The sequence below is a fragment of the Trifolium pratense genome, linkage group LG3 (assembly GCF_020283565.1).
Source record: "Trifolium pratense cultivar HEN17-A07 linkage group LG3, ARS_RC_1.1, whole genome shotgun sequence".
In the NCBI taxonomy this organism is placed as follows: Eukaryota; Viridiplantae; Streptophyta; class Magnoliopsida; order Fabales; family Fabaceae; genus Trifolium; species Trifolium pratense.
The window spans coordinates 10,617,633-10,638,446 of NC_060061.1; the positions used below are offsets into that span (position 1 = coordinate 10,617,633).

Here is a 20,814-nt window from a genome sequence, read left to right on the forward strand (position 1 = left end):
CAAAGACTTTCGATATGGAATCCTACTTTCATAGTGACGACACCAACTTACAAACAAAATTCGAGAAATCGTTAACTAGTTACTGTAAGGAGATAAATAAACAGTACTTAAATATGTAATAAGAAAAAATAAATGATTTTTTTCAAAAATAATAATTTTTTTTGATTAATTTTGTATGTGTAAATAAGTTCAAAATAAAAAAAAAAATTAAAAAATTAACAAATTGTAAACAAGAAATCTCAGTTGTTTGACTTCATTAATTATAAACAATTTTTTTATCAACTTGCCTAAATTAATAATATTATTTTAAAAATAAAAAGAAAGTGTCAAATGTGAGATTCTTTATATATTTTTTATTTGAAGCATTGAGATTCCTTTATAATATTCCATTAAGTGTATATTACTTAATGATTGTCGTCCTCATCAATTAAGTTATATTCATAAATTCATGGATACTACAAATAAAATTCTATCCAACTCATTAATATATAAATAGATATTTCTTCATCTATCATTGGCGATTTAACCATCCGCCATCCAATCCACCCTCTTTAGTTACCACAAAATTTTCAGGTGTTCTTCTCTATACATGCTCAAACCATGTATGTTTAGTTTTCACCATCTTTTCTAAGATATATAGGTGATGCCCCTACTCCGTTATAATATATTTTTTTATAATGAGTTGATGATCGAATCCAGTACCTCTAACATACTACCAAAACCTTTCACCACTAGACCAAAATCTAATGACTTTGTGTTAGCGCAACAATTGGAGGAGGGTCGAGCGAGGAACATTCACTTTTGTGGCACTTGTTCTTTTGAGCAACACACCTTTGTGGGAGACACACCACTAGTTCACCCAAAACCTTAAGGTGATAGGTGAGTGAATTCTCCCACTTATAAATGCTCAAGTCACAACATTTATATCCAATGTGAGACTATTTTCACAAACTCAGTGTATGCTATATTTTCAACACTTTAATGTCGTTATTTTTAATTTTATCATGCCTAGTCTTATCACACATTTAACGCAGCATCCTCGTCCATGTTATGGTTATTAAATTAAAAGATAAGGACATAAGTTGACCATTCGTGTAATCCTATTATTATGGGAGACACTTGGTAGGTTAAATAGGCAATTTTAACCCCTTTGTTCTCGAGGGGCTCTACACAAAACCTCTACATTTCTATTCTCGAAATAAATAATTAAAAACTAAGTGTTACTAAGTCTTTTTAATATTCCATCTTATATCACTCCATCACTTGTAGTAAGTAGATTGCTTCCATAGTGACTTCTCATACATAAAAACAGATTGCATATATAGTAAAGATATGACTTATTGTTCATGATAGAAGTGGCCATATAATAGTACTATATATGACTAAAGATGCCCCAAATTAAGACATGGAAACACCTTATCTTTATTATATTCTCGATCCATGCATTATTATTATATCCGCATTCTTTCCATAATCTAGTACTAATATACTAGTAATTGAAAGACCTGATCATAATGATAAACTAACTATAGTCATTTGAATATTGAAAAACTTAAACAAATTGAAGGATCAATTATGGGCACTTCCTGTTCCTGTCTACATTGATTATTGTGACGCAGCAGCGTGAAGTTTCCACTACGCAGCTAATGACACACACACAGCATTGGATTTGCCACCGGAGTGCCGTTGTTGCGCTACTTTGTCTCAAAACTATGTTTTACTTCATCTATGTTTGACTTACAACAATTCATAATTTACCACAACACCATTTTAAAATTTGTTCATTTTACACACTAATTAAAAAATGCTATAAATGAAAACCGTAGCATCAAATTATCAATTAATACTATCATCTCATTGTAAATTCTAATATAGTGAACCAGTCATGAATAACATTATAACGAACACGAATTTCACTACAACATTTTTGCTTTTAGACAACCATTCAAAATTGTAGCCTAAACCATGAAAATTGTTGTCTAAAAGTATAGGGGACAGTTTTCACCTGTTTTATAAACGAGCGTTACCTATTATCTAAGGTTACAGTTTTTTCGCGTTTTGGGCACACTTTTTAAAACTGTCGCCTATGTTATCGAGAAAAGGGAACAGTTATTCAGAAAACTTTAGGGAACAGTTATTCTGCGTTGCCAAATTTATTTACAGTCTATAATTGTTGCCTAAAGATTAAGCAAAGGGAACAATTTTCAAACGTCCCCATTATGTATTGGCAACATTTTTTAGCCATAAGTTATAGGCAACAATTTTTAAATTTACATTTGTAATATATTAGACAATAATTTTGAAAAGATTTTAACCAAATTTAATATCCAAATCATATATTTCAAATAAAAATGAGGCAAATATATGAACTCCTTCATTCAAATATATGTAGTATTACAAAATTGCATAACAGAGTACCTCCTTTCTATGGGTACTAAAAAGTAGCAACATGAACTATTACTATAAAACACATAAAGTCATTGTTACTTCTCCCATGACTACTTATATACAAATTAAGACAATATCTCAAAACCAATACAACTAAAATTGGACACTTTTGGTGTAAATTGTAAATTTCTTTTCATTGCCCCCACTATCTTGGTTGCATAATCATATGAAGAACCACCTATAACATGCCTTTTGCTACTTTTCAATGTTCTTGATCAATTCCAACATTTCTTTGATCGTAATCCCTTTTGATCGTATTGCTCCAATGCAGAACCTGCTACACCAAATTAATCAAATAGTTGAACAAAAATTGAACTAGAATCTCACTAGTTATGCTAACAACAGACCCTATATACACTAGAATGCATATTGCCATTACAAAATTAGAGTATCACTATCCTCTATAATGTAAATGTACCAAATTACATCTAGCCATTTCATTGAAAATTCAATTTCATATCTGAACTATCTCTTAGGAATATGAGAATAAGTGATGGTTCCTTTTACAAACTCGTTTGCTTCTTTATTTCTCACAACTTAACAAGATATCCAATACACTTCAGAAGTTTTGTCTCAGTATAAATAACCATGCAGCTCAACAACAAGACTACAACAACTCTTAAATATAAACAACAATACCTGGACTTCCTCTAGATGGTAGAGGGCTGTAAAACCAAACACAGTGGTGTCTACATAGTTAATTGAATAATTAAATTAAATAAAAGAAGAGCTAAAATCAAACAATTAGATAGGCTTACATAATTTAAGGTCAGATACACAGGTTAGAAATAACTTAAAAAGTGTAGACAATATGAAATTAGTAGTAGAAAATTGAATTGCAAATAACTCACAATCAGACAAGTTAAGTTTCTAGTCAAAATCACTGTGTTAAGAGTAAATTGCTTCCTGCACCACAATTTTCAATTGCTTAGTAAGGATCGAATTTGTCTGCATATTCTAAGAAAATGAATTTAAATATAAGCACATAATTATAATTATTTGCCACTTAAACATGTGTACCTTTACCTACTTGGAGTTGAGAATTAATGAATGTTAACTTGATTTTGGCAACTATGCCCCTTTCTTGCTAAAAGTAAATGCCAAGTTCTCTAATGTTCACCTACACCAAAGTAGTTTGTTTTAAGGCATGTTTCAGTTAATTCCTTCTTCTCACTTAGTTGTACTGCATTATTCATCTACACCAAATGTTAAGATTTCATACAATTGATTATCAATTTCAATTTCACATTCAATATCAATTTCAATAACAAGGAAAGGGGCATAACAAGTAATTTGGCATTTCAATATCAATTTCACATTCAATATTATCCTCATTATTGTGAAGAATGCAACCACTACCTATATTGTACATATCAAAAACTTCACCTCTCAGTTCCATTTATGAAAATAAGTCCCCCCCATCATTGGTTTATATTTCTTAGTGCATTACCAACATCATTGCATCATCATTTTTCATGAGGTTTTAGTCAAGATGAATTGGTTCATTCATACTCCAAGCATGAGTTTTCACTCAACGTGAATTGTTTATCTCATTCATAAAACCATTATCCTCTACATACTAAGTATTAACTAGTAATTAGTATCTACTATTTAGTAATCACTATATTTCACAAAAACCAGCAAACCCAAAATCAAAATCAAGAAAGTATAAACAATTATCAAAAACCTATACACACCAAAAACCAACAAAGTGCCATTCAAATATGACCAAATCTTGTTAGGCATGAAATTGAACAGAATATGAAAAACATGCAAATAATAATCAGAAAAATTAACATCAAACTTCTAACTGAGCCAAGAACAGAGAAATTTAATTTGGGATGAAAGAGAATGTCAGGGTTTTGGCAAAATTTAGGGAAACCCCAATCTAAGTTGAAGTTGATAAAGAGACTCACGATATAACAAGTTGATGTTGTTCAACACTGTGCAAAATACCTGCATAATAGTGAGTTAAGACATTACAGTGCTTCCTCCTGCATAATAGCGGGATGTTCAACCACAATCTCATAACTAAACATCACAAAAAATTCATCCACAGCAACAATAACAAACAAACCCAGAAAAAAAAACAAAGAAAATAAGAATAAACAAACCCAAACTCCTTCGACAAATCCATATCTGCATTCTACTAATTCCTTCTCAGTGTTCAAGCTTAAGCTAAAGCATACCGATCAAAACCCTTATCGTAGCCACCAACTCCGCTAGCTAATCTCTGAAACTATGACGCCACTGAGATAGGGTATCCAAATTGAAGCCATTAATTTTGGTCAAATAAAAAATACGAGAAATACGATAAAGAGGAATGTATCAGAAACCCTATAAATATAGGGATTGAATGGTGTGAGAGAATAGATTGGAAACCCTAAAAATCTAGGGATTGAGCGGTGAGAGAGAATTTATAAAGCTACAGATTGGGGAGGATTTAGGTGGATTTTCGATTGTGTGGTATTTGAAGAGATATCTTTTCTGAAACTTGGAGACGGAGGAGAAGGAAGCCACACGGTGGGGTTTAACTCTCAAACTTGTTTGTGTATGGATGGGATGAGATTAGTCTTTTTTACAGGAAAAAAAAATAAAGTAATATAATTGTTAAATGCTGAATATTAAAAGCAATTGTTGATAAATGTTGCTTTATGTCAAAAATAATGTAACAAATTAAAACTGTCCCCACAAATATCTATAGGCACAGTTATTAACCATTGCAAAAGAAATATTAGAGTAACAGTCTGAAAGTGTTCCCTTTTCGATTTCAGGGAACAATTATCTATCGCTGCCTAAAGAGAACTGGCAACAGTCATAACATGTTAGCTAAGCCACTTTTAGGTAACAGTTTATACGAGTTGCATAAAAAAGTGTTGCTAAAGACAACAAATGTTGTAGTGTTTTATAAAATTTACCGTTGAATTGAAAGTTTATATCATATAGATCATCCATAGAAAAATTTTGAAAAATTGAAAAATCATTTGATATGTTATTGAAACACATAAAGATTAACGGTTTATTAAATAACGTAAATCTTGATGGATCTCAATAACATATCAAATGATTTTCAAAAAAATTTGAAAATTTATGGATGATCTATATACGATATAAACTTTCAATCCAATAGTAAATTTCGTAAAATTCATATTCGGTAGGTCACCTATCCACGTTGAACCACTTGTGAAGGTGATTCACCGTAGCATTAGCCTCGGAGGGGAGGGTAGAGCATACTGACATATTTGTAGAATGACTTAATTATGACATGAACATATACTAATAATTTATAGCTTTAAGAAAGAAGAGAGAAATTTAAAAGAATATTTTTAACTTAAAACGCCAATAGGATTTTATGAATTAAGATAAAAATTCATTTATTTGCATAAATCATTTTCATAATTTCAAAAAAAAATCAAATTCAAACTAGCGCTTGGTCCTATATCAACTCATACATACTCCATTATAGTTAAATTTTCTTAATAATTATGATATAGTGCAATAGTACTCGTTATTTTTAATTTTTGCAAAAATGTGGAATACAATGTAATCACGGGACCTTTTTGCTTAACCAAAAACCTACCCCTATATCATTAACATTTTTATGGCAATGGCATAGCACCAAATGATAAATATCCTTTGCCCCATAGGTTTGTTAATGACACATCACTTTCTATCACTTTCTTTTTCCTTTTATTTTACATTTTCTAATTTTGTATTATTTGTTTATCCCGGGACAAAATGCCAAATTTGTTCTTAAGGTTTAAGTATATATGGTCATGGCCCATGCCAACACCTACTATAAGAAATTAACATTTACTATATTAAGAGATAAAGTGTGACACGCATTTGCCATTCTTTAACCATCAAAAAATAAAAGCAATTCATATTTATGAACATGTATGACCATAGTTCTGAAATTCATCTACAGATCTACTCACCATAGTAACAAATTTCACACAAATAGTAAGAGTACTACTTCCTCACATATATAGTACTTTTAGTCTTTTACTATCCCATAAAAATAATGACTAATTAATGATCCAGCTATACATGCCCCCTCACATAAATACAATATTGTGGATCATATTTAATCATGAAATTGAAATATCACAAACCCCATTTCTAATGTAATTGTCACCCAAAGAGATCAATATCATCTTAGTTTTTGTTTGTTCATACACATCACTATCTCGCCTATCACAATATCTGTTTCATCACTTCATGAGCAGAAATTGTGTGCATAAATATTATCTTCTAGATCATTTATTCTTTTGATAAGATAAAGGTGCGTTTGTAAAAAAAATAAAAAAATAAAGGGTGTGTTTGTTTTAATTAAAAAAATAATAAAAAATTTGTACTTTTAAAATGATATTTAAGATAACTTGATTAAAAATTGTAAAACTTATTTCAATTTTTTTTTTAAACTTATTTCAAATTTATCTTATTATGAATGAAAATGATGATTTTAACAATCGATAACTTAAATATTAATGTTAGAGATTTTAATTTAATAAAATTCACAATATTTTAAAAATTGTATCTCTCAAAAATGATTTTTATAAAAAGCTATTTAAAATAACATTTTTTACAGTTTTTTTTTTCTTTTTTAAATTTTATGATCCAAAAAAATTTGTAACAAAATCATTAAATACTTAAAACGACATTTTAAGAGCTATTTAAATCGATTTTTCATTTGATACTTTCATAAAAAATTATTTGTTCATTTTTAGCAATTACTCCATCCGTCAAAAAATTGGCAATTTTTAACATTTTAATTTTGTTTCATAACTATATATACTTTTGTCAAAAAATGCTCAGAACGGGCTGAACGGAACAACTTCTTTGGCGAGACTAAAGTGTTTGTTGCGGTGGTTAAGAGCTTCATGCACGTAGGAAAAATATACATGCAAAAATGTTAGCACTCTAATGTCCAAGTTTGTATTGTTCAAGCGAAATGACTGTGAAATTGAGGTGAAATGTTCGTACCTTAATATGCTTGATGAATTGACATATTTATAAGCAAAATTTTGCATGAAAAGTGTCAATTCTACTACGCTAGTGAAATCTGATTTGGATCCTCAGCTATGACCGCCTCTGCTGCGGTGCCTGCTGCTTGATCCTGACCATTGAATTCATCCTCTGTTTGGTTCTATATTAATACTATTAATTCATAAAGCATGTGATTAAACCTGCTACTTGATCTTGCGCACTATATAATTCACTTTTCACAGAGTACCTAAAACTCTTCCTTCTTTCTATTTTATTTTGGGAATTTATGGATCAGATGATAAATAAGAAAATCATCATTTTTCTATCACTCAATATTAAAATTAGTTGAAAAAAAGCTTTGGGAAAATTAAAGGGGATACCATTAAAGTTCATCATTTTTCTATCACTAGTTTAATTGTGATACCATTAATTATTGGGGTGAAAGATAAAAAAAACGTAGAATACTAAAAATCGTGACAAAAAGAGGACTGTGTCAAATGGGTGAAAGATAAAAAACGCAGCACACAAATGCTTTCTCTGTGATGATGTATATTAATATTATACCAGGAACAAAAAAGATAAGGAAAGCAGTGGGGATGTCGTGACGATAACTTTGCGGTGCGCATAAATCCTGTTGGGCTTTGCTTTGTAATAGGTTTAATCACATGCTTTAGTATTAATATGGAATTAAAAAGTGGATGAATTCAATGGTCTGGATCAAGCAGCAGGCACCGCAGCAGAGGCGGTCGCAGCTGAGGATCCAATTCCTAGTGAAATCAAAGATAATACTGTTAAATGACTATTTTTGCAATATGCTCAATTGTTATTGGTTGAAGCCGTGTGCGCGCATATCATGCACCCTAAACGATCATATTTTTGGACATCAAGTATATTAGTGCCTTTGTACAAAGGACTTTAGTCCGGTACAATAAAGGAAAATGAAATCCAATGTACTATATAATTTATCTTATTTTGCAACTAACATTTTCACTCAATGACTTCTTATTTAATGTCAAATTTTTCATTATGTAATTACTAATTTCATTAAACATCTCTATAATTAGTTGTTATATGTACTTCACAATTATTTTATAAAAAATTTCACCATTAAATTGATGTATCTTTTATAGTTCAAGAATTAATTTAACACGAGTGTTAATTGAAGGACTAAATATTTGAAAGAGAGAATAATTTATAAACATTTTAATTGATTTTTATAGTTTATAGATTAAATCGGCGACAAACAGATAATTTAAAGACTTAATCGAGTGTTTATTCTAAATAAACTTTTAGAGCTTCATTCTCATCAACTTTAAGATAGTGAAATTTAAGTTAATGTTTTTATGCATTTGGTGCGTTTTGGTTTAACCATTTTGACCAAATTCCCAAAAGGCAAAGAAAAAGTTGCTGGCTCCCACGTTGGAAGTTCCAAACCCCACAGTCAAATCAAATTCACAAGGGCTAAAATAGTAATTTCAACACGCAGACTAAACTAACACCCACACTCACTAACCAGTAACCAATACAACACTTTCCAGACACACAAGGCATTATAACCAAACAACAAGGGTATTATAGTACTTTTACTGGTCCCCTCTCTATGTTGTTGTCTGAGACAATGATTTTCCGTTCAAGAATGGCTTGCATAGTTGGCAATGTCCTTCTTCTCCTTTACCTTACCATAACCATGGATCCGTACTCTTAACTTCTTCCTTTTCACTCTTTCTTCTTTCTCTTTGGCGGTTAAACTGCTTCAATCCACATACCTACCTACTTTCTCTATCTAATTACTCCATCAAAATCTCATCTTTATCTCTCTTTCATTCCTTCATTTATTGCTTCTATTTGCATTCATTATTATCTCTACATATTCATTGGTTTCAGAACAAGTTATTAAGAAAAATAAAGGGTACTTTTTTGGGTTTTCAAAGATGCCTCTGGTGAGATTGCAGGTGAGAAATGAGTTTGGTTTAGGGGTACCTGAGCTCTATAGAGATGCTAATAGAGATGACCCTAAAGCGGTTCTTGACGGTGTTGCTGTTGCTGGACTTGTTGGGATCTTGAGGCAACTTGGTGATCTTGCTGAGTATGTTTTTTTTTTTCTTTCTTTTTTTCAATTTGAATTTTGATTCTTTCTTAATTTTTAAATAGAAGTTGCAATTTTTACCTGTTTAGTAGTTTTTGGGAAATGGGGTTGGTTAATTTCTGTGGTTTTTTTGAGACTTTAATTGGTTGGAGCTTTGGATGTTGTGGATTGCTGAAAAAGTTCATTTTGGTAGTGACTGAATGTGGCTCTTTGGCTTCAGAAAGAGACCATTTTTTTAGGTTTTTGGGCCAAATTTCAACTGGTGAGCTGAAAAAAAAAATGCTGTTTGACTTTTTAAATTTTTGCTGAAAAAGTTCAACTTTGGAGTTATGGACAATTATAAGTTGTGTACAGCTATACCTTGGTTACACTGTGGATACTGTGGTTTACCAGGTGCTAATTGCAAGGGTTATGACTTATGAGAAGTGAATTTGTTTAAAAATGCTTTCTTGCTCTAATTTCTTGATTGGTTATTTCTTCCCTTTCTTATAGAGGTTTCTCTTTTTGAACCAAAATAATTCCATTTTGTACTCAAGAAAAACAACTTAGATATAGTCCATAGTAGAGACAGTTAGGCACTTTGATTAATCTGAATGCTATTGTGAAATTTTACTAGTTTGAAAACATCCTTCCTCCTCTCGTTTTTACTCCCTACTTATTTTGATCCATTGTGGATTTAACCGTTTCTTTTTCATTGTACAAAGTAGCAATTTTCTCACCATGATGTTTTAAAGTAGGAAGTGAAAGAGTAGTAGTATCAGATAGCTTGATTTAGGTCTCAATGAAATTGCATATCATTGCAAATACATATTTATTTTGATCAATGCATCCTTCCCAAATAATGATCGTCAAAAGTAGTAGTATCAGATATGTATTGAATACAATATGCGAATTGCGAATAAAATGCAAGTATTGGTGGTTCATAGCTCAAAAATCCCAAATAGCCCTATTATGTTTTTCTTAAACTCTAAAGAATTTATAATCTTAAAATAAATAATGACTTCTCTTGTTTTGAGTTCAAATTCCACTGTCTGTTTACATGTGCATGATTCTCTAGTGTAAATATAGTTAAGTAGTTCCTGATAATTGCGCCGTTTCTCTATGTTTCTTAAAACCTTGTTCATGTTACAAATGATATTTAATCTAAATAGTGTAGTTTTCTTTCTGTTATTTGTGTTCATATTGAGTCTTAAGGATGAAACTTTTTTGAAAATGTAGTTTTGCAGCAGAGGTTTTCCATGGTCTGCAGGAGCAAGTGATGACAACATCTTCTAGGAGTCATAGATTGATGATTCGTGTTCAAAACATTGAAGCTGCCCTACCTCCTTTGGAGAAGGCTGTATTGGCACAAACAAGTCACATACATTTTGCCTACACAGCTGGTATGGTTATTTTAGGCATTGATCTCGTCGTGTATGTGAATTTACTGAAAATAAGTAGGGTAGCTTTGCACAAATAAGTAAAATAACACATATCTATATATTTTACTCCAAATTATGGAATATGACATTATTAAATGGTCGTGGTTGTGATATTCGGACAATATAGGACTTCTTAATGAAACCAGTTTCCTTTCAGGTTGTGAATGGCATCCACGCATAAAAACTGCTCGAAATCATTTCATATACAATGACTTGCCTCCCTTTATTATGGATTCATATGAAGAATGCCGTGACCCTCCACGAATGCACTTGCTTGATAAGTATGTTGAATTTCTTTCGATTCCCTTCCTCACCCTACATTGTTTTTCTTTTTGTTAATGATTTTTTTTTGTGCGTCAATCAGATTTGATACCGGTGGCCCAGGATCTTGCTTCAGAAGATATTCAGATCCAACCTTCTTCAAGAGAATGTCTGCAGCTTCAGAAGAACGATACTCTGAGAAGACCGAAAAGTCTAGGAAATCCCGTAAAAGCAAGGTACAATAATGATCCAAGCATTTAGTGTGAAGATTGTTTTTAACTAAGTTTTGTTCCCAAGATAAACATGCATTTAATGTCTTTGGGAAAAAAATATTTTGCTGACATGAAAAATGTTTGACAGAAGAGACGGTCATCACGAAGGAACAGCGAAGTTTTGAGGGGTGAACAGATGCATGGAAATAGTGGCAGGTATACTTTTTGTTTCCATTGTATAATTGCTTATTGCATACATATTATATATCAAAATCAATGCTTACACAGTGTATTGACTACACAGAATGCAATTTATTTCTCCCTCAATCAATGGACGAACTTCCTCCCAAACAGCCTCCACGATAGACATGACAATGAAGTCTGATGTGGAAGACCGTTCAAATTCTTTTGATTCAAAGTCTGGCGCTGGCTACATTGAATGTGTTTTCCATCCAAGTAATCCTATGCAACCTGATGAGCAGGATTGTGAGGAACCATCCTCTTCAAGGTTGAAACCGAAAACTGATACTCTTAAGTCAGTATCTCCCCCTATAGATGATACTATTTCACATGATTCATTGGAAAAGCAAGCTGCGTCTTGTTCATCTGGTGTAACTTGGGATGAAAAGGAAGAGATATTGGAATCCAATAGTCAAGCCTGTGAGACAGATAAAACTCCAGAGATGCTTGTGGAAAAACACGACTCGGATATACATGTGAATGAGCCTGTTAACATAGCAAATATTGATTACAATGATATTCTATTTAATGAAGAAAGAAACCTGAAACCAGTGTTAAGAGAGATTTCAGCAGAAGATATTGATAGTGGACCTGATAATGATAATTTCATGGATGCTCTTAACTCCATTGATTCAGAATCTGAAGTTGATCTTGACTATGAAACAAAACGAGAGGTGCAGCAATTTGCCTCACATGTCACTCGAGAAATGGTTGAAAATGGAGGTACTGAAGCTCCTCCTAATTTATTTGACAACGTAAACAAAGAAACAAGCAAGGATATTCCTGACTCGCTACAAGAAAATCCTCCTCTCATATCCGAGTCATATGCTTCTAATTTGGGATCAACAAGTACACCAGATAGTCCTCATATTGAAAAGGTGACCAAAGACACATTTTACTCTAACAAAGAAGGAACCAATGATTTGCTTGACTTGCTGCAAGAAATTCCTCATCTCACCTCAGAACCAAATGCATCTGATTTGGGACTTACGAGTCCATCAGATGTTTCTTACCGAAAAGAAACATTTGGGAATTTTCCTGAATCGCTACTAGAAATTCCTCCTCTCACATCAGAGCTACATGAATATGATTTGGGATATGTGAGTCCATCAGATGTTTCTGCTAGCAAAGAAATATCCAATAATGTAGCTGATTCTCATTCCTCTGAGAGTCCCATCTCTGAAAGGGATCCTCACACGCATGAGGGTTCTGCTTTGGATCACTTAGTAGGGACTCATACCTCCATCAGTTCTCCTACCGTTAACAACACAGAATCAGCACCCGTTGGAACTGATACATCATTTTCTGGCTCAGAATTACCAGATGAAAATGCAGGTGAGATCAATAATATCTTCAAATATGAAGACACACATAAAGAGTCTTTCAGTGATAATTCGGTTAGGTTCTGGACTAATGGTGGATTATTAGGACTTGAGCCATCAAAACCTCCCGACTTTACCATGCCAAGTTCCTTAAACCAAGGTTCTTTGAGTGATGGTTCACTTGGCAATTCAGTGCAAAAGAGCAATGGTCTGACTTACAAAGAGGGACATGAATTATCAGAAAAAGTTGCTCGACAGATTCCTAAGGAATCAAGTTCTAGACATGACAACCAGGCTTGTACATCTGAAAATACCTCTTTCGGTTCTCAGCATAGTAATGGTCACACTAAGAGGAACAGTTTGGCGGAAGTCAATGTAACTGCACCTGGAACTGATCTAAAAGCTTCTGCTGACTCAAACGTTTGTGCTGAACCCAACCAGGGAAACGGTGAAAACTCGTCGCAGATGTTTGGACTTGGTCATAGATTATTATTAAAAAGCTTCAACCGCAAGGTTTCCTTTGATGAAAAATCTGGACCTTATAGCTCTTTGAAATCTGTTATATTGGAGCAGAGTGAACAAAATGCCGTTGTAAAACAGTCACAACATCCCGAGACAACCTTCAAAGAGAAAGTTAGTTTCAGATATCCTATAGATTCACTCCCTCCTTCACCGCCACTTGAACATATGAAAATATCCTTCCAACCTCTTAGTGGACTTGAAACCTCCAAGCTAAAACTTCAATTTCCTGATGGCGGTAATCATCGTGAAAGTATAACGGATATGTTTCCTTCGTTCCAATTGGTCCCAGAGTCTTCCATTCCTCTGGACGATTCAGGCTCTCACTCTGATGGTGATGACACTTTCTGTAGATCATCTCCTTGTGTATCAGATGATTGCCATACCCCTCGCTCGAACTATGATTCTGATCAGTGGGACTCTGATGAAACTCCTGAAAGTAGTGACCATGGCGTAGATGATTCTCCTCACAGAAGTTCGTCAACTGAGTCTACCTTAAGTACCAAAGAACATGAAAGAGTGTCCAATAAAGACACTGACATAAAAAATGAACATATGAATGGTGTGGAACCTTCCTTATCCGGGCCTTTACTTGATTTTCCAAGTTTTGAAAACGTGAATCACGTACTTGAGGAGGAAAGTAATAGACATCATGAATGCAGTAATGATGTTATGCCGCATAGTCATGCAGAGCCTACTCGACCACCACCTCCTCCTCCAGTTCCTCCAACACAATGGAAGGTCGCAAAACCACAATTGGATAAGTCAAATGAGAGACAAAATTCTATGTCTGAAGATGCCAAACATGTTAGTGATCGAAGTCTTCCAGAATCTACTATCTTCCAACAACCTAGGCATGCCGAGGTTGAGCAAATACAGCTTAATCACGATGTTCACGAGTCTTATGACACTATCATACATAAATTGAAGGAAAAGGTACTCATTTATTTGGTCTTGCCTATTTTTTTCTAAGACATTACATTTATTTAACCATGATGGATAATGGAATCTAACAAAGTATTCATCTTGTTCTGCCTTTCCCGCAGCTTGGTCCACAGAAGTTCAATGGTCAGAAGCAAGCAAACAACCAGTTGAGAATGGGAAAAGAGATGGATGAAAGAGAAGATTTCCTTTATCAAATCAGAACCAAAGTAAGTAGTCATTGTATAATCTCAATGGTTTATGGCGAAATCGTCAATTTTTAAGGTTTTCACATCAATTTGATTATCTCAAATGACATTAACTTTGCACAAATCAAGTAATTTAGATTATTGTATCTCTAACTTCTGCATTGCTTTATCATTAATTGGTTCAGTCCTTCAACCTGAGGCCTACAGTAACAGGAAAGTCAAATGCTACCGCAGGTCCCACAACAAACGTCCAAGTTACAGCTATTTTGGAGAAAGCGAATGCAATCCGCCAGGTATTCATCACTCCGCTTTGTCCTTACAGTTTTCAGTGTTTGCATATTATATCTAACTTTGTATTCATAATCGAAAAACTTAGGTTGTCGCAAGTGATGATGGCGAAGACGACGATGATAACTGGAGCGATACATGATTTCTTTTTCTTTTCTATTTTAAAATTCTTTCAATTTTCATACATGAGTAGTCATCTGTATCTTTTAGCCTCTCCTCTCGACGTGAAGTTGCATGCAGCTTTGTTGTATGTACACATGTGTGAATAAATCTAGTCTATTTTTGTTATTAATAGTGCAGCAGCTGTTAGTTTCCTTAATCTCATTAGTCATTATCTTGATATGAATTTATATTTCATTAGCTGTTTTTGCTAATAAATACATCCTTAATCCTTGGCATAATTTTATAAGAGAGATTCAAATGATAAGCACATGGTGTGAGAAAAACAATCAAATTAATTTTTTAAATTATCATTAAACAAGATGTCAATTGCAGTATACAAAGTGCATGCTGAAAGAAAAAACTAACTATTGAAAGAAAAATTTATTCATCTCTAGCAAACAATTCTACATGTGAAGCTTCATCACATGTTCATCAGCCTTTTCAATTAGCTTCCTCTTTAATTCATAAATGGAAACCATAAATTGCTCAAGTTGATCACTACTCATATCATCAATTGAATCATTCCACCAACCAAATGTGTTACAAAACTTAGCCAAATTTTCAGCATCTGCAAGTTTCTTCTTTTCCATCTCTAACATCTTCAACGCCTCTTCATATTGTTTATTGTACTCTTCGTAGTTCTGAGAATTTCCTGCTAACTTTGAACTCTCAAACTCGGTGGTTCCTCTTATGTAGCTATTGAGGATTGCATCGGTATTTGGTTCACCAAAACAATATAGTTTGTCAGCGGGAGAAAACACCACGATGGCTGCATGAACGTCACATAAAACACAAAGTTCGCTTGCTTTCTTGAACAAACCTTGTCTTCTTTTCGAGAATGTGACTTGTTTGTTGGTTTGTTTGTCAAGCTTCTTGATCTCAATCTTCTTGCGCCCTGAGGTTTTCTTTCGTTGGTTCTCCATGTTCATGGAGAAATATGAGTACAATGTGTGTTTTTTTTTGTTCTGTGAATAATTGGAGTAGAATATTACTATGTTAGTATTGCATTGTGAATTGTTTGAAAAGGATTTATTTATAGAGGAACAACCAACGTTGTCTTATGCTGTCATAAAATAAGATCCTACAATTTCTCTCTATCTAAGATTCTAAATCAATTTAGTATTAATTGATTCTTACATATTGTCAAAAATCTCATATGCCAATTGAAACTTATGCTGTCATGAAATAAGATCCTACAATTTCTCTCTATCTAAGATTCTAAATCAATTTAGTATTAATTGATTCTTACATATTGTCGAAAATCTCATATTCCATTTTTTCAATCAAAAGGCTTTAATTAAGGTAAATTAATAAATTGATGAGATTTTATTTGTCAAGAAATATTTTAGTTTACTAAACAATCTTTGACTGCAATTATATATATCGTTATTTCCAGCTGCTGAAGAGTCTCTATATTCCAATATACTATTCAAACTTGTATTTTGAAAGAAAATATTCCTCTACGAAAAAAAAATCACAACCTCGTTAGGTTGATTTTTCCAACAAAAATGTCGAACACTTTTCGATAAATAAATATACCTAGAGTAAGGTGAGTGCAGGGCCGGACCAAGCCTAAAGCAACTGAAGCTAGGACTTTGCCCCCAAGTCTTTGGGCTCTTATGAAGGCAATGAAGTCTCTTATGAAGAAAATTTCTCAACGCACCCACCCACTTTCTCCCCCACTCTCCAAAAAATTCGGAAAACGTTTTCCGAATTTTTTATAGTGTAAATTTTACACTAAAAAACAGTTCGGAACGTATTTTCCGAATTTTTTTAGGTGCGCTAGGGAGTGGGGAAGAAATGTTGAGGTGCTTTGAGAAATTTTCTCTTATGAAGGCCTCAAAGTTTGATGATATATATAATTTGTTTCAATCCTAGGTGTAGCGTTTTGCATTTGCCCATAAAATTTGTATTTTTAAAATAATAATAACCAAAAAACTTTCGATGATCAATAGATATAAGTGTTTTTTTTCCGTCCACACCAAATTATTGTCTAAGATAAAAATAATTATGTTTTAAAAAATTCATAATAATGATAAACCACTTTTTTATAATTTTTACAAGGATTTATATTTCTAAACTCTTATATTAATATAAATGTCTTATTTTTTCAATTTTTATAGTGATATATATATATATATATTTCCGCTCAAATATTAATACACATGCATATATTTTTTAATAATTTATACAAAACTTATTATCAAAAAACGATAATTTATATCAGACCCATATTTCTACTCATATATATAGCAAGTGTCTATTTTTTTTTTTTTAATATAATTTTTACATAGACTCTCCATTTCACAATACATGTTACAATTTAATATTTTTACTTATATTTATTAGGAAAAAAAATGTAAAAAACAAAGAGAATTGTGATTTTACTAATTTATTCTTATTTATTATTAAGATATTATCGTTATTATAATACAAAGTAAAAAATTATATAACATAATTATAAAAAAAAATCTATTTTATCTTTTTACCAAAAAGAATATATTAAATTATATTAAATACTAAAAGTGACACTTTTTAAGATGAATTTTCTTACCAAATATGACATTTACAATTGAACAACAATCCTGATATTTTTTTATTGAAAAATTATTATATTAAAAGGTCTCAATTAAATTTTCGCTTTAGATCTTCACATACATTGGGCCGGCCGTGAGTGTTACACCTAAACAAATTCATAAGTGATCCACCTTGAACAATTGTTAAAAATTCTAACGACTATGAATAATACTCTTTAGAAATAAAAGTTCACGACTCTATTCGTTTTTAACGTTAAAATAGTTGGTTTAAAAGGTAGTTATAATACCAAACATGATTCCTTACACATATTTTTTTTTTCTTTCAAAATTTAAATATAATTTAATAGATAAAATTCCGCCCAAACAAAATATTCCTGATAAATGTAATAAATCGATGAGGTTTTATTTGGCAAGCAAGAAATATTTTAATTTACTAAACAATCTTTGATTACTATTATATCGTTATTTCTAGCTGTTAGTTTGTGAAGTGCATATAATTGTGATTTTCCCGATATCCTTAAATGGATCAACTTTGTTAAAAGAATAAAAGGTTTTCCCAATAAAAGACAAATGTCACCTTAGACTAGTTTGTCCATAATGTCCATAACACCCCGAATGACCCAGACTGAATAAATCAATTGTCTACCGTGGCATGGTGCTCTATCGATCATTGCAAATTCTTTTTCGCCCCACTCGTCCCCATGTAAACCCTGTATTATCCAAAATTTGATCAATTTGTCATTCTTGATCGTCTCCCCAAATCCAACTAGCATAACTCCGTGTCCTTCAGCTTTATCTTTGTAAGTCCCAAAAATGTTTTTTTCTTTTTTTAATTCTTATTCACTATGCTGGATATTTTTCTATTTGATATTTTTGTTCTTTGTCGACTTTGCCCTCTTCATGTGACAAAAAAAAGGCTCGACCACCACATGTGAACATTTAAACCAAGATTAACATTGTGGGTTTTCAACCGCCAAACATGATTCCTTACGCATAATTTTTTTCTTTCAAAATTTAAATATAATTTAATAGATAAAGTTCTGCCCAAACAAAATATTCCTAATAAACGTAATTAGTTACAAACCCTAACTTGTTTAGTTTGATTATCGTAGCTATCTTCAATAATCCTAGATCTGTTGAAAGGACTATTGAACTAGGTCATAAAGTTTAACATTAAAATAGTTGGTTTAAAAGGTAGTTATAATACCAAACATGATTCCTTATTACACTTTTTTTTTTCTTTCAAAATTTGAATATAATTCCGCCCAAACAAAATATTCCTGATAAACATAATAAATCGATGAGGTTTTATTTGGCAAGAAATCTTTTAGTTTACTAAACAATGTTCGACTCCTATTATATCGTTATTTCTGACTGTTAGTTTGCGAAGAGTGTCTGTGTTCCAATATACTACTCAAATTAAACCTGTATTTTGAAAGAAAATATTCCTCCTAAAAAAAATTCACAACATCGTTAAGTCGGTTTTTCCAACAAAAATATCGAACACTTTTCGATAAAAAAATATACCTAGAATAAGGTCGGTGTTACACCTGAACAAATTCATAAGTGATCCCCTTGAACAATTGTTAAAAATTCTAACAACCATGAATACTCCTAGAAATAATAGTTCACAACTCTATTCGTTTTTAACGTTAAAATAGTTGGTTTAAAAGGTAGTTATAACACCAAACATGATTCCTTACACGTATTTGGCTCTAAATTGATTCTAAATACCAATTGTTTTCGAGGTCTTTTTTTAATAGGAATTTTTTTATATATATAAAATATAAAATATTACAGTATCTTTAATTGCTTTTACCATATCTATACATATAAAAATCTAAATATATTTTTGGTTTTTTTTTTTTTTTAATGAAAAACACTTAACTTATATCATTATCAAAATAAATTCAATACAAGATAGAGAAACTAGAGATAAGAAAAATGAATCAAAATCCTAAGTCTTTGTTTGAGGCCAATAAGAAAGGTATGGAATAGTACAATTTTAATACATTATCATTCAAAAAATAAAGTCCTTGTAGTACTTAACTTTACATTATATGGTCAAAATTTTATTGATTACAAAAATATGGTCAACATTTTAGTTTTTCTAATGAAAATAAATTTTTCCATTTTTCATTCATATATAAATGATGTACTGTAGTAATTGATCAATCAAAAAACTAGTTGATGAGAAAAGGATGGAGTGTGTACGAAAACCTGAATCTGAAGATTCTCAATTTGAATCAAAGAGTCCTGTTCTTTCTCATGTTTCATCACCACGATTGGAGCATACTGAATTAGCAGCATTGTGTTTGTGTCCAAAAAGAAGTTGGTAATTATTGTTTTTAATACTACTAGCTATATAGTTTGAATAATTTTTGTATCAGATTTCTTAAGTATATACTTTTACACTTACAATGGCTTATTTTATTGATTCAATTTCAGGTATGCAATTTGTGGCTTCTTCATTCTAGTTTGCCTTGTGGGAATTATCCTTTTCATTATTGATACCATTCATCATAGTCATCATACATAATTGCAACATGAATTTTCTTTACGGATACGGTTCAATCCTCATTGCCTCCACGTGCCGAGGATTATGATTCATTATGTCCTAAGTTCAATCTTCATTGCGTGAGGTTATAGCTTAGCTTCTGATCGAGGCAAAGAAACCAAAAGTTTTTATTGATATGTGTATGTACTTTGTGGTGGTTTAATCCTTTAGTTGTTATGGATTATTGCACTTGTTTAGTTTTCCTTTTATTTTGAATTTTGGTTCTTTGATGTAAACTTTGTTCTAACTTTATTTTATTTTTGAAGGAACCTTTCTAGAAACCATGTATACTTAGTTGGTTTTATAGGTTTTATCCTTTAAGTATATATGATCTTCTTTTTCAAAAAAAGATATAATATATTATCTTTGCTTCTTAAAAAAAAAATTCCCCAATCCCCGTTTTATTAAAATATTTAAATGAAGAAATCATTTGGTGGTGAAGCAAAACAAAATAAATATATAAATTATTCATTCACATATGAATTTTTTTTATTATCTTAGACGAAGTGACAATCATTACTGAAACTCACGCATACAACTATGAGCTCTCGAATTTGAATCGAGTGAAAGCATTCGGCTTAATGATATTGGCATTTATTAGTTGAGCTGAGACTTGTGAACATTCACATACGGATTTAGTAA

The 20,814-nt window shown here is 31.8% G+C and overlaps 2 protein-coding genes and 1 long non-coding RNA gene across 6 annotated transcripts; 1 reads left to right on the forward strand and 2 right to left on the reverse strand.

The window, feature by feature from the left end:
* Positions 1-2,352: 2,352 nt before the first annotated feature.
* Positions 2,353-5,350, reverse strand: LOC123914134. 4 transcript variants are annotated; one of them, XR_006811767.1, is made up of 3 exons: positions 4,563-5,350; positions 4,365-4,442; positions 2,353-3,568 (listed from the first exon to the last, which is right to left on the reverse strand). It is a non-coding gene; the product is annotated as an uncharacterized LOC123914134 (long non-coding RNA). The 4 variants fall into 4 exon arrangements; XR_006811768.1 differs by having other exon boundaries at positions 2,353-3,354; positions 3,469-3,568; positions 4,365-5,350; XR_006811765.1 differs by having other exon boundaries at positions 4,365-5,350.
* A 3,448-nt stretch (positions 5,351-8,798) lies between these two features.
* LOC123914135 (SCAR-like protein 2) lies at positions 8,799-15,235 on the forward strand. Its single transcript, XM_045965148.1, has 9 exons — positions 8,799-9,523; positions 10,742-10,905; positions 11,102-11,225; positions 11,309-11,441; positions 11,566-11,633; positions 11,722-14,434; positions 14,545-14,649; positions 14,814-14,921; positions 15,005-15,235. The coding sequence occupies exons 1-9, from the start codon at positions 9,369-9,371 to the stop codon at positions 15,056-15,058; spliced, it is 3,624 nt and encodes a 1,207-aa protein (XP_045821104.1). The 5' UTR covers positions 8,799-9,368; the 3' UTR covers positions 15,059-15,235.
* A 247-nt stretch (positions 15,236-15,482) lies between these two features.
* On the reverse strand, positions 15,483-16,007 carry LOC123914570 (agamous-like MADS-box protein AGL62). Its single transcript, XM_045965771.1, has one exon. It carries the CDS (start codon positions 16,005-16,007, stop codon positions 15,483-15,485), a length of 525 nt encoding a protein of 174 aa, XP_045821727.1.
* Between the last annotated feature and the right edge of the window lie 4,807 nt (positions 16,008-20,814).

Coding starts and splice junctions, on each gene's coding strand:
- LOC123914135 (XM_045965148.1), top strand. CDS start 9,369: ATGCCTCTGGTGAGATTGCAGGTGAGAAATGAGTTTGGTTTAGGGGTA. Junction 11,226..11,308: donor CGAATGCACTTGCTTGATAA/GTATGTTGAATT, acceptor TGCGTCAATCAG/ATTTGATACCGGTGGCCCAG. Junction 11,634..11,721: donor ATGCATGGAAATAGTGGCAG/GTATACTTTTTG, acceptor TTGACTACACAG/AATGCAATTTATTTCTCCCT.
- LOC123914570 (XM_045965771.1), bottom strand. CDS start 16,007: ATGAACATGGAGAACCAACGAAAGAAAACCTCAGGGCGCAAGAAGATT.